Source organism: Rhipicephalus sanguineus, chromosome 1 (assembly GCF_013339695.2).
Source record: "Rhipicephalus sanguineus isolate Rsan-2018 chromosome 1, BIME_Rsan_1.4, whole genome shotgun sequence".
Lineage (NCBI taxonomy): Eukaryota > Metazoa > Arthropoda > Arachnida > Ixodida > Ixodidae > Rhipicephalus > Rhipicephalus sanguineus.
Genome location: NC_051176.1, coordinates 18,554,802 through 18,569,456, shown reverse-complemented (window position 1 = coordinate 18,569,456; position 14,655 = coordinate 18,554,802). Strand labels below are relative to the sequence as shown.

The following is a 14,655-nucleotide window of genomic DNA, read 5'->3' as shown; positions in this document are numbered from 1 at the left end:
CGGCGTCGCGCGCTTTACCACATGGCCCATACTGTGCTTGAGGGGAAACCATCGCCGCCCTATCTGTCGGCGACCGGCGGCGCGCCTTTGCTTGTCTTGGCACAAAAAAGAAAAAAAAAATGTCATTCCCCCATTGGAAACACGCCTCAACTCATTTCCGACACAAAAAACAATGTAACGAGATACCCGTGTCCTGCATAGTATCGCGGTACAGGCGATACATCGTAAATGTGTTTCACTACTGAGATACAAATACATTTTTCAAATGTATCTCGATACACAAATACAGATACTCAAAAGTAGCTCTGAAATACTCTTGTATCGCGATACTGCCCAGCCCTGCCTAAATCTAAGTACACGGGCCTCAAACATTTTCGCCTCCATCAAAAATGCAGCCACCGCGGCCGGGATTCGATCCCGCGACCTTCGGATCAGCAGTCGAGCGCCATAACCACTAGACCACAGTGGTGGGGCAGACTGTAGAATTTTACGAAGCGGAAAAGGTAACAAACGGCCGCTAAACTTGGAAGGCAGACGACAATGCCACCGTTCACTCTGCGAGTGTTTGTCGTCTATTTCTTTCTTTCGCCGTTTCGTTATGCCGTACAGATGAGTGGAATTTTATTCTGAATATTGCCACGCCCGCTTCTTGTTTTATGTTCTGGAGTTTCACCCGCAAAAGCTGTTAGCAACACTCGGCACAGACCGCGCCCCAATGTTCGTGAAGGTTCACGACTGTGTGAGATGATTCTGTCATGATTACGTGCAGGAGGCGAATAGTCAAGTTTTTTGGAGAGTTTTAGCAAGCGCTCGCGAGAACGCCAGAACCTTCGATGCCGCATATATAAATACCGACGCGCCTTACCACAGATCATATTATCGACAGCCGACGCTCTGTTCGTCGCTATAAATGCGCATTGCTGTAGTTTTACTGTCCGTTTCCCGGCCACAAGTTCGGCCAAAAAATCACGCCATATCCACGAAGTGAACGGTGATTGAAGAGCTGGCTCGGAGATAATCGGGTAAACCGTGAATGCTCCGTACTGTTCCTCTACTGTCATATAAAGATGTGACACGTTGTTATAGTAGCGATTGTGGTCAGGTTGTTGTCGAACCAGAAGCGGTCGCAGACCTTCCAGCTGTGGCAGAACGTGTGGTTGAGGAAATCGCGCTTGAAGCGCGCGTCGGCGCCACCAACTTCAGGCAGAGACCGCTTTCGGCGCTTGGCCGCTGCATCCCGCGCTCGTACCTCTTCGAGGTTCTCTTGCCACCGCTCCGCGCTGCTTCGGCTTCGCGGGCTTGTATCTCGGGGTCCGCGCGACGCTGACGCCTGTTTGCGGCCTCGCGAGCTCTCACCGCAGGGTCTTGGCGGCGAGCCCGCGTTGCTGCTGCTGCCTTGCGAGCCCTACGCTCTGCCGCCTTGTCTTCTTCGTTCATGTTATCAGTATCGAAGCGCACTGCCGCAGTGGAGCGAGCGCCGCATGCTACATTTGGCACTGCTATATGTGGTTTTGCCTGCATTAATATCATCGTCAAGCCTCTCGAAGAGCAAGATCAATAAGACTTCTGTTTTGCGCGAGCGTGCGCATGCTACAGTTAGCTATGCTATATGTGGTTTTGCCTGCGTTAATATCATCATCAAGGCGCTCGAAGAACAAGAAGGATTCTCTTTCGCGCGAGCTGCACCTGTAGCGGTCACCTCTGGAACTAAGGTTACGGTTACGGCGAGGGACTTTGCACCAGCTTAAGAACCTGACGAGCCAGCTCCTAATAAACTTTTTAACCTTGGACACGCCGACTGCTGCCTTCGTCAACGTCACAACCCCATGACAATATAATACGCGTGAACGAGATCCGCTTTTAAAAGTTTTGTTTTAGAGAAGCTTTATTTGCGAAGTCTTATCCGATATTTAGCCGAAGCTTCGATCAACGCCAGCCAATACAAGCCTCGCAGACACATATACTGTCATTCCCATATTAGCACAGCGCCCCTTAGGAAATTCGCATAGACGGTGGCGCCAGATTTACCTCTAGGTAATATTCTCAGAAACTTTATGGATTTCGCCCTTGAAGTTCGATGATCAATGTCCCGAACCACGCGCGACTTTTGTGACTTTTAAAAACTGGGTATGCCTATATTATCATGTACTACAACTTTCTAATATAAACAACTCCACTCAATTCCATAACTAAGCAGGTAATTAACGAGTTTTTGTTAATTAGTCACGTCAACGAAAATTTAGCTGCAGAAAAGTATTTCCGTTCGAGATACAGTCTCGACATACATTCAGGCTCCTGTCGAAAACGACAGGAGCCTGACTGTCATAAAATATTTATTAAACAATCCGTATTGTCTAAAAAATTCGGCAGATCGCACGCCTTGTGGGAATCCGTTTAATGCTAAGCAGTCAGTTGTGTGTGCAAACTGCGCTTACCAGGCACGCCGACTACACTCACGTTTAAAAGATAACGTGTGGTCTCACGTAGTATCAGCACTCACATTCGCAGACGACTGTGTTATCGAAAGAAAGTGCATGCTACAGTGCGATGATGTGAATATCATACTTCCGTTCGCGTACTCATCTGGGGTCGAGCAACGCTTGAATATAGCTTGCGGAATCATAGGAATACAAATGTAATGTTTATTAGACTGCTATAAAAGTGGAGCCAAAACTGGAACCACAACTCACGTTAACCCGACATGACACCTGTATTATAGCACATGTTTATTGTTTATTACTTTGTTACATAATTAGATAGCCAGCATTACAACCACAACTGACGTTGCACCGACATTACGTCTGCATAGGGTCTTTTTCCAAAGCAATTTCTAGACCTGGCATGTCTCTGTGGTGGAATACCTGACTACCACGCAGAATACTTGAGTTCGATTCCTGCTGGGATCCTAATTTTTATTCTTTGTATTCGGGTCTACGCTGCCGGTGTCGGTTCCTGGGTAGGTATAAGCTGTCAATCACCTTTGGCGCATACCCGTATACCACGGGCCGTGGTATACGGGTATGTGCCACACGTGTCTGGAGGAAAGGATTTGACGACGTACGCGACAGGATTTTCACGTTATTCGTGTCATGACCAGGCAGTCATATTCGTCAAACCCTCTTACCCTCCCATGCCAATTTTGGCCTAGACTACGTTGAGGAGGCGATCACGAGAGCATCCAGACGTAGGCGGCTAGAGAGAGAGAGAGATGGATACGTAGATAGAAACGCTCAAAGTGCCTTGGGTTCGTTAAGAAATGCTTTGCATTTAAGAAAAAAAACACCTTGTAGATCGGTACGTATTTCCCTTCGGTGAACAACACAAGGAAATGAGCATTGATCAAACAATGTAATAACAATCATAATAATTGCTGGGCTTTCTTGTGTGAGAACCACGATATAATTATGAGGCATGACATATTGGATTCTTTAACGTGCACCCAAGTATACTGGTCTCTATCGCATCTCGCCCCTGTCGATATGCGACCGCCGCGGCCGGGATCGAGCCCACGACCTTCGGGTCAGCAGCCGAGCACCGTAATCACTGTAACACCGCTGCGGCGCAAACATTGCACATTCAGCATGTTTAAAAGTAGCCTTTCCGCTTAGGTGCAGTATGAATGCCCAGTATTTGCTTTTGGATAAGCGACAATAAATGAAATCGTGAAAAACGAGTGTGACGCTGAAGAATTTTACTGCCGCATAAAGATAAGCGACTATATCTTACTGAAGTCGCTGTTAAGGTAATGTCTCTCGGCTTTAGGGAACTGTGTGCTAGCGTCAAGTGTGAACAGTCAGAGCATGTAACAAATATCAATGACAGCCTTTCACTAGTGGTGCAAGGCTGGGCCAACAGCGGAGCTTGTGGCCGACCTAGAGCAAGGTGTAAATTAGAATAGTTTTCATCAGCGAGGTTTTAATTAGCATGCTCCTAATTAGCAAGGTGCGCTCTCTCTCTCTCTGTTCCTCTCTCTTCCGTTTGTCTATTCTGTGCTTCTATTCTCTTTTCTCCAGAAGGCACACGCATTGAAGAAACGCCTACATTGCACATTGTCAACCTCAATGGGTGTGCTGGCCACAGGCTTCCGCCACATTACTAGGCGATACAGAAAAAAATGAAGGCAGCTTCGCCCTAGTGCTGCCAAGCCCGAAAGAAGCTGGGCGGCCTTCTCTGTTTCTTTTTGTTTTAAAGACGATAGTCTTTCTTGGGATACTTGAACGCAGAAATTTTGGTCTCTCTGTCCTTCTGTACGTCACATGATTCAGCCACCCGGCCAAAATTGAACCACTTGCTGAGCGCCCAGCCATCTTGAACTGGTAGCTGCGTTAATACTTGTGAAGATTGTCGACCAAAAAAGCAAGTATTCCCCGTATCTGAGGCGCAACATCAATACGTAAATACTACGTGGTGTGTTCCTGTACTAGAAAATACATAGATACGTAATTCTGAAGACCCTAGTGTTTCTTAGCCTGTGCTGAAAATGCGACGCTGTGCATGAAAAAGCCCTCTGCCGACGATATGGTGCTGCCACCTAGCAGTGACCCTGGGTTCTGCACAAGCTCATGTTTCCCGACACCACTGCGAGATGACGTCCATATCTCACGCAACGCCTCCTCTATTTTATCAATGCCAGCCAGATGCGGCCGATTCAACATAGAGGAGGCGCTCTCTGAGGCAAGGCAAAACATAAATGGCGGAAGACTATCGTCTTTCGACGACATTTGCAGCGAAGCATGCAGATACGCGGCCAATTTTTTTTCTCTTTCTTTCTTCATCTCTTTCATTCCTTTTCTCTCTTTTCACTATTTTTCTCTATCTTTTTTGTATCTATCTGTTCCTATTTCTTTCTTTCTCTTTTTATATATTTCTTTCTCTTTCTCGCTCTTTCTAACATTGTTTCTCTTCCCTTTCTTACTCTCTCTATTTCTAGCTTTCTATTTATTTCTCTCTTTTTCTTTGACTCTGTTTTTCTGTCTTTCTTTCCTTTTCTTTCTATTCCTCTCTTTGTTTCTATGCTATGCTTTAGTGTCTCCCCTCCTCCTGACCCTCCCTCCCCTTTCCCACCCCCTTGCTATAGACGGTTTCGCTGTTTGTAAACAAACTGGCATGCGCCGAACGGTCTGCCCAAGAAGATTTCCGGTGCGTCACTTCCGGCAATACTTTTTCAACGGTTTCAGCGGTGTTTGCTGGTGTGTTTGAGTTTGTTGCTCTATTTTTTTCTGGGGTATTCCTTCAGATGTGTTTGGAGCGATGTCGAGGGAGTATATGAAGGAGCTCAACGGTGTCGTGCGGGAGGTACAAGCAGAAACTGCAGTGGCGAAGAGAAGAGTTGCCTGATACGCTGGATAGGGAAGTTGTGCGATTCGGCTTTTCTACTAGAGCTAGAAACCTGTCTCCTGTCACAGCCGCGGCCATATTTACGTAGTTTGGTCTAGGCACACAAGGTCACGATAAAGTTATTATTGGGCTTGTGTCACGCCGAGTACTTTTGATAGAGATCGGTGCCCATCGGAATCGATCGTGATCCAAAGTGTTCCGTGTGACTGAGAAAATATAAAACGCATTCATTATGTGATGACGCCAGGTGAGGCTGTGTCACGCGAACTACCATGGCTTACTCACAAGCACAGGATTCATGTATTAAGCTTTCAAGTTAACCCGCCTACATCTACAGTCCACGCTCCAGCCAAAAGATAAATTATCTAGAGTGCAACTATGTCTATTGGCGGCAACACGACAGTCGATGAGTCATTTGCTCGCACCAATCAGAACCCACTCGCAGGCGTCGCTCTCATAAAAAGCGTATGCAACGGCGTCACTGCAATTGGCAACAAAACGTGGGCGCCGCAACGTACACTCTGTCGCGAATTTATGTTGATCACGGCTGCTGTGGTGTCCCGAGCGCTGCTTCGAACAGTACGTATCACTGATGAGGCTCCAACTAGAAGAAACCCCTTTGCGATGAGTTTTCGGTGTTAGGCAGCTTTCACTTTTTGCTATCCACTTCAGGCGTCAGTGCAGCTATCTGGCATGGGTGGCAGACGACGGCGTCCGACGTGTTCCGTGTAATTGGGGTCCCTCGACTAACGTCTGAGCATTGTCTGAGTATGCATTGAACTTTGCTTGCCTTTGATGAAGTGGGCAGAACAAATCTTTGTGGGAATTCAGTTTTTGTCGCCTTATCGCTGCGATCCAGGCGCTCTTTCTTCATTCATCTGTCGGGAAACAGAACGTTTTGACTTGCGATAGCAAATTAGTTGCGGATCGCAGACTGCATCCTGGCGCTACAGATAAGTGCCCGAGTTGCGAGCGCTTCATCGGAATAATTTTATCCGCAGAAAGCGTCGAAACACAAGCAGCCGCGGCCTGCAACGCAGGCTAAAACCACACTAAAACAATGTGAACAGCAAGTTTTCTAGGGAGCGTTTCCGGTGAACGCACAATGTTGCCAGAGAACGGTAAGCGCTGGCGAAACCGTCTATACAAGGCTATGTTTCGCTCTGTTTTAGCATGGGTGGATAGCCGAGAGGTTACGCTGCTCGCTTGGGATCGTGGATAGCAGCGTTCAAATCCCGCCTCGTTACGCATTTTTTTTTTCGTCAAGAATTTTTCTCTTTTCCTCTAATATCTTTCTCTCACTCTCTCTATTTATTTCTCTCTGTCTGTACTCGTTCATCGGCGCTTCGGGGAAGCGCGCGCCGGGCGCATATTTTCAGCGAGCGAAGCAGCAGATGAAGAGGAGAGCCGGCCGAGTTAATTCGTGGCACGCGCAGCCAGAGGGCGTTCATGACGATAGTTTGTGCGAACGCGTACCGGAATAACGAAAAAGCATCACAGCTCGGCTGTGAAAAATGGTACCTATACATTCATGTACCACAACACCTTCAATACACAGAAAGCGTATAATTGGACACAACGAGTACGGTTGCCGTAGAGACTAATCGCTCTCGCTGTCTTTTATTTGTATTTGTGAATGCTGCGATCTTATAAAAGACCTTGGCAACGTGGTGGTGAACATAATAGAATAAGACAACAAGGATGCACTCAACACGTTTAGTGCCTCATGTACGTGCAGTTCTGGAATGCATCTCAGTCGTTTAGCTTCCACTGTAGCCTAGTGACTGCGAATTTGCAATGCCGAGCACGTGCGTTCAATCGCGCTCAAGGAGGCCGTACTTGAATGGGTGCCAAATGCAAAAACGCTCACGAACTGAAATTTGCGCGTGCATGAAAGAAGCTCATGTGGTCAGAATTCTTTGAAGATTTCCCACCACGGCATGCCTCATAATCGTATCTTGGTTCTGCCACGTGAACCCACTGTTTTTTTTTATATCAGTTATAATCATGGTGGATCAAGTTTAACCAATAGTGAATGCTGCCAATATCCACCAAATGAGCATACAAAAATTGAGGTTCAAAGGGTCTTACTTGCAGTCGAAACGTTACTTATTTTATGGAGGTGAACGTGTTATTAAGTTTGCCAGTGGCTATTAACGAATTCTCCTGTCATTACGTTATCTCACTTTCAGCTGCCGTGGTACATCCCCGATGCTGTATGATTCCGTGCTGCCGTTTCGAGAAACACCTTACCTACCGAAAGTGATATTTACTTGTAACATTTCAAAATCTTGTGCACACCTACTCTGAACCAAACAGTTATGGGCGGCATTCTCTAAGTGTCCATTGAGTGGACAGTCCATTTCAGCGCGCTCTGGTTGGCCCGATCTTGAGAGCAAGCGGGTCGGCACTTGCAGTGAACCCCGGCATTGACCTTTGACCGATCAGTTGACACTGAGAGAGACAGTCCACTTAGTGGACACTTGAAGAGTTGAGTCCTACTATATTTGATGGAAACGCTTCTTTTTTGTCGAAGCACGCATCATAGAAGAAATTTACATTTTTCACTGCTGCTATTCGCGAGAGAAAACGCTCTTACAAGGCATCTGTACGAGGCTCTTTACTCATTGCTTCATTTCTCAAAAGTTCTCTCTTGCTGAAGCTAGAGCTCAGTGGAAAGAAAGCCTTATCTTTGTGGAAACAGCGCTCACTAGACGACGACGAAGAAGGCACAGGACAGGCGCTGACTCGCAACTAAAGTTTATTAGGAAAAACACGCATATGTATAGGTGATGTGCAACAACAAAACAACAAAAAAAACACCAAAAGCGAAAAAGACCCAAACAAGTCTCAAGCAAGTAAAAGAAAAAAAAAACCGGTATCATAGTCTGCAGGTGCTGCAAAGGTACGAAAATTCTGCGTCACTCAGCGAAATCGATGGCATGCTAATACACTTATCTCCTTTTCTTCTAATGTGGAAGGCCTCGATCACTTCCCTTGCTACCTGCTCTTTATGATGCGATAAAATCTTTGTGTCACTGAATTTTATCGCATCATAAAGAGCAGGTAGCAAGGGAAGTGATCGAGGCCTTCCACATTAGAAGAAAAGGAGATAAGTGTGTTAGCATGCCATCGATTTCGCTGAGTGACGCAGAATTTTCGTACCTTTTCAGCACCTGCAGGCTATGATACCGGTTTTTTTTTTTTGCTTTTACTTGCTTGAGACTTGTTTGGGTCTTTTTCGCTTTTGGTGTTTTTTTTTGTTTTGTTGTTGCACATCACCTATACATATGCGTGTTTTTCCTAATAAACTTTAGTTGCGAGTCAGCGCCTGTCCTGTGCCTTCTTTTACTTCGTCGTCGTCTAGTGAGCGCTGTTTCAACAAAGATGAACGCATACCAACTCGCTCAAGCTTCCATTCTTATGCAGAAAGCCTTATGTCGACATAGAAATGTTTCATGTGACCGCTGTTGAGCTTGGTAAAAATTACAACAGCAGAATCCTAATGGTTGTTTATTTATGCAGGAATCATCAACACCATCTTATCGTGGAAACCTCTAGTTCCAGTTAGCCGCATCTCATTCACTATTTATGTTGTACACATATACGTTATTTACCTCAAGTTGTGGACCATCCGGGAACGATTAAGCCCCGACCATTTCCATGTGGTAAGTACCTGAATTTTCTGATGCTCACCTTGCCTTAAATTATGATACACGGCCACGGGCAACCTCGAAACAAGCGGGAAGATAAAAAAGAAAAATATACACAAGTTGTAACATCCACCCAAATTTTAAGTTTTATGTAAAATCGTCTACAATGAAAAAACAATGCCGGGTACATAACCGAGAAAAATCAAAAGCCATGGCGCGACGCGCTTAGCGATAACACCAAAATGTGTCCGCCTACGCCCATTTATATTAGGGATTTGAAGGTTAGCTCGATTATGCTTTGAAATGAAGTACACTTTCTGAATGAAGTATGCCTGATTATTTTCAACACCAGAATTCAGCACTTTCATTTGGGTGAGGAAGCGCGGCGGCGTGGGCGCCGGTGTGCTGTTTCTGACACAAGTTTTGCCGAGGAGAACAACTAGATTAAGCTGAAAGCTAATTATTGTTGTTTAAAAATTCACTGACTGGTCTGTAATTGCACAGTGCCAATAAATAGCTGCGAATCATGAGCGAAATGATGCAGGCGAAACCTAAGAGTTGGGGAGCTCTTTTCTGAGAAAACAAGATGCATCTGAGGAAAGTTACTATTCTTAATTTAAGTGCAATTTCTTTTTTTCACTAAAGTTAGAGAAGCAGAGTTAGTAAGATGTCAACAAGAAAACCCCAAGCCAATGAAGTACGCTTCAAATTATGCTCAAAGTACATGCTACTTGATTATTGAATAGCAGAGGTACTTTGCCTTACATTCAGACGCATGGAGCAAGGCATTTTCTCCGTGTCCAAGATATAGAGGCATGCTCGTGTGCAATGAAATATATCTCCATCGTCGTATTAAATCCTTCTTCGCTGCTTCGCATAGTGACGCCCAGTACGCTTGGAATGAATTTGTGGTTGTAGCTTTTATTTCGTGGAAAAATATTTGGTGTTGAGGTGCAATGTAAACGAATCAATAATCACATGTAACGTTGCTTCGAGGTGTACTGGTTGTGTCGAAAAGAATAAGTTTTAGAGTTGAAATGTGAAAACTTGAATCTGCTGCTCTATCTGCAGCTCAATATATTGGCCGGTCGCGTTAGCGTTGTTGTTGTGAACTTGCATGATTGCCTTGCCTTTTTCGTTCGCCTAACGCATGGAATGCGCAGTTCATGTCGGCCATCTCCAACTTCGTGGTGGCCGTAATACTGGGCTTCGTCGCATCCGTGGTCGTCGAAAAGCCCATCGTCTGGTTCTGGGACAATGTCACCGGATCACACAAGCCGCCCCGCGTCACTCAGCACGTCGTCACCAAGCAGCCGCAGCAGGAAACTACCAGCCCGGCCACAAATGGCGTCAAGAAGGAGCCCGTATAGTTCAGTGAACGATGCAATAGTGCTCGAACAGTGTGTGGTGCCACTATGGATGTTTCCTTTATTTTTCTCAATGGACGTCACAACGCCCGTATGTGCAAGGACGCCGAGTAACTGACATGCCAACTGCGTTGCGTGCAGTATAAAAGCGAAAAACACGAAAGTAACAGCGACAAGTGCTCCACGCGTTGCTTCAATATTTTCTATATTTTACCAGTAGTGAGGCCGTTTACTACATGAAAGCTTTAAACACGTGCAAGTAGAGGAAACACGGGTTGCACTTTGTCAAGACGCTCACCGCGTACCATACGCTTTTTACAATATCTACGAGCAAAATTAAGCTCACCCTCTGATGAGAATCTCCCAGGCAACTCAAGCTTGCAGTATAACGTTCGTTTGATGCCGTTTCTCAACACACTTTCAGTAGCCCGTGTATTCGGATCAATTGTGGAGCAGTTGGCGTCCTTCGTTATTGCATTATTGCCACGGCCTACTACGCGACGAAACACATTTGACGCCTCTGTTCACCATCCCACTAGTGACGCCGACAGTTTTGGACGTGTAGTAGCTTTCCTTTCTTTTTTAAAGCTTCGAGACAACATTTTTTTTTTTAAGGAACGCAACAGTGAAATATTAAATCACTTGAGATTGATAGATAATTCCTTGTTATTCTTAGAAGGTAAAGGTAAAGTCAGAGTTAATTTTTTTAAGTCTCGCGCTGAATCCCCATCAGCGGTACACGAGTGTAAAATCACGTATTTCAAATTTATTTCTTAGTTTTTTGCCACGCTGCATCAGAAAAACTTGCCATCTTTAGGCTCTGGCTGCCTTGGCACAACCCATTTCTAGCGACAACGAATAGTATGGGCGTATGTTGTGGAAACGTATGGCGGCATGGCCCGAGGCGGCGTAACCTTTTACAGCCAAGCTGCTTGGAAAAACTGTGGCGATCCGTGAGTGCGCAGGATGAGGAATCAACGCTAGCATGTGCTACCTCGAACGGTATCCGCCCTGGCACTCGTTTATCTTCAGGTTTTGTCAGCATATATGAGGCGTTGTTTTTTGTTTTTTCTAAAAGAGCCAAGTCTACTTTAACTGAAGCTGAGAAAAGCTCAGTTTTTTGCTACTGACAATATGGTCGGGCCTGCTCCAACAATTTTTTGCCAGTGTGCTCATGTCACCAGAATACCACAAATATATATTGCGGCTAAAATATTTATAGCCCACTATCGTCGGTATTCAGGAATAACATTTGGATGTGGCTCTTATAGGTTGGAAAAATTGATTTGGGCTTTAATTAGCTCGTAAAAGACGTCTAAATCGCAGGGAATGAACGACGTAGCAATATGTTGCGACAAAATGAACTCCATCCTTGAGCCGTCCTTTGTTGCACGGCTTTAATGGCGATGACTAGCCTTGTAGAGCGAGTAGACCTTCCAGGCAAAATGCGCACCATTCTGGAATGCCGGCAGCGTTTTCTTGTTCTTGGCCCCTACTTAACGCCTTCAAAAAATGCTTCAGCTCTTAGCTCATTTTACGCCGCGCCGTTCGGGATCACTTCTCCTTCAAGGAATAGATCAATTCCCAATAACGTCATTTCAGTTGTCTTCTTTTTCAAGTATACCTTCTTGTAGCGAAGGAAGGACATGATACGGCAGCGCAAAACTCGACAAAAAACAATAAAAGGCAGAAAGAAGTAGGAAAGTCGGCCTCTTAATCTTTATATTCGAGCTTTGTCTTACAGCATGATGTCCTTCAGTAAGTGGAAACTCACTCAAGAAAAATTAATTGTGGAACGAAAGCACGATAGGAAAGCACAAATGAAGCAGGTTGGATGCGGTCACGTTGCTTGTTTTGGTCACGATTGTTCACGCAGCGCTGGTTTAATGGATCTGGCTCAGTTTGATTGAAACAGATGCAGGATTTGGGTCATTTTTTATTCGAAACAGCCTTTTTGAGTAGACGTTACAACGGAGGAATGACCCCATTTCAATTACAATTGTTTGAAAAATGAAAGATACTTAGGCGCACTTTACGCTCCCGTGAAATTTAGCCCAGTTTCAGTTTCTGGATTTCGCCCTTAAAAACAAACGCCAAGTGTACGGATGATACCCGCCGCAGCATGAATCGCTACCCTTTGGCTCTTGATATCCTTTAAGCTGACGTCACCAAACGCAAAGTTTGAAACACGCATCTTTTAAATGTGGTGATAGAGAAATCAAAAACCGCAAGAGAAGACATAGCTCGTGATAAACAGCGGGGCCGCATGTTTCAGCTTCGCTGGTTAGTGCACTGAAACAGTAGGAAACAACGCTCGTGGTATTTCTGCGCTGTTTGCATGTGAACCAACTTTTGCTGGTTAGTGCAGAGTGCGTAAGCGGTCTTTATTTTTGCGCCTTTTCTGACTTACCAAGTGGCTTCATTACGGTACGAGTAATGTTTTTGGGGAACGGAGATTTACTAATCGTTCTTTCCCTTTAGCGTCCCTTTAAGTGGAAATGGCAGATTACTGCGCACATGCGACGTGCTTCGCACAATGCAGAGGTTCTATCTATTAGCCAACAGGAATCTAACCCAGTACGACGAAACATCTATCTTTATTTCCATTGTGCCTACAATATCATATATGAACCCTTCTATTGATGCATGAGCAGCTTCAGCTTAGTATAAATTTCATTGATTATCACGCGCAAGTGGATTAATGGCGTACACTGTATTGTGCCTCTTTGGCGCAGCGCGGCAACTCTTCTCGGGCTCCTTCCTGTCAACATTCCGCGAGGCGCTTTATCTAACTTAGCGGACAATGCCATAGGATGCGATAGCCATTGCCAGAGCCACCAGTTCCCGCTTGTCGACGACACTATCATGAATGTTGGTCTTCTGACGTGTTATATTAAAGCATTGTTACACTGCATTCTCTGTGTTCGACTTTCCTCGTGGAAAAGCATCTCTTCAAAAGGGCCTCACGGTGGAAACAGCTGAGCGGACGTGCAGTGGTGTAGCCAGGGGGTGGCACACTGTGCCCGTGACCACCCCCCCCCCCCGATTTTTTTTTTTGCCACGGCACACAGAGCACAAAATGACACTCGACCGCATCTGCCTGCCCGGCACCCCAGATCAACGAGGTGTCCCCCCTGCCCCCCCTCGAAGAAAATTTCTGCCTACGCCCCTGACTGGGTACGGTGAACGTTTGTTCGGCAGTGGTACCCGAAGCACAAGAAAGTGCTGTCAAGAGACTAGTATACACCTAGATTCATATCATTACAGTGGAAGGACAGCAATGCATTGCTTCCCAAGAGAAGTAAAGAAAGCACAGCAGAGTGCGATGCGCATTGCCAATTTGCGCATCGGGAAAGAAAGCTCACGCTGCTGGTTTCTTCGAAAACCATTCACTTCTTTTTCCCCAGAGAGTAGACCACTCATCTGTGTGTTTGTTCTAATATCAGGCAGGCGTTTCGAAGAAATGCCACACTCATGCGTGGCCTGGCATTTTTTCACGGGTTATGGTGTTTTTTACGGGTTATGAAATCACATTGGTGGTAATAGAATGTCGTGTCGCCCTGTCACATCTAATAAAAATAAAAGTCACCCCAGCTCTGAGGTTAAATGACGCATATGATACTGGTTTCTATAAATGAGGAGCTATTTATATTGTATGAAGCCGTTAAACACAACACAGGCTGGGGACGGAATTCAAGAACACTCATGTTCTGCGCATTGTTTGCAAGGTGAAAAAACGAAACAGTTGGACCAAAATAATAGTCGCCCAAAACGGCTTTCTCCAAGAAGAGTTCAGAAGAGTTCAGAAGAGTGGTAAGTTGGGCTAGTTGGTAATGATCCATGCTTATTGTAACTGCGCAAAAAACGGACGGAAACACGAAGGGCGAGAAAAGGACAAACAAGCGCAGACTATCAACTGAAGTTTTATTGCAAGAACGAGGCAATATAAAGGGTAGGAAAAAGCGAGAGAGGGCAAAAAAAAGGAGGAGACAAAAGGCACGAGGGACCAAATAAAAAAAACTGTGGCCACATCAGGCATGGCACACCCGTCATACAAAACCAAGATAACTTAACTCTTTATCATGTATGGCGACAGAGAGAACACTAACGCAGGACTCAGAATTCTTTTGAATATGCGCAGCCTCAATTAGTTCTCGCGCTCTTTGGTTCTTATGCCGGAACAACACAGAGGTATCACCAAAGAGCGGAGTGCAGCCGCATTTCTTACAGTGGGCTGCTAGATGAAGACCAGAGTGGCCTTTCAGAGATTTAAAATGTTCTCGAAGTCTAACATTAAG

The 14,655-nt window shown here is 45.5% G+C and overlaps 1 protein-coding gene across 2 annotated transcripts in view; it reads left to right on the top strand.

The window, feature by feature from the left end:
* Positions 1-13,250, top strand: part of LOC119389764 (nose resistant to fluoxetine protein 6) — a 157,207-nt gene extending 143,957 nt beyond the window's left edge. Inside the window, exons 13-14 of one of the 2 annotated variants that reach the window (XM_049413727.1) lie at positions 8,863-9,005; positions 10,154-13,250. In XM_049413727.1, coding sequence (XP_049269684.1) covers positions 8,863-9,005; positions 10,154-10,360 — 350 coding nt within the window. In that variant the 3' untranslated portion in view covers positions 10,361-13,250. The remainder of the gene's footprint in view (positions 1-8,862; positions 9,006-10,153) is intronic. The other variant, XM_037657150.2, reaches the window with a different exon arrangement.
* Positions 13,251-14,655: the final 1,405 nt, after the last annotated feature.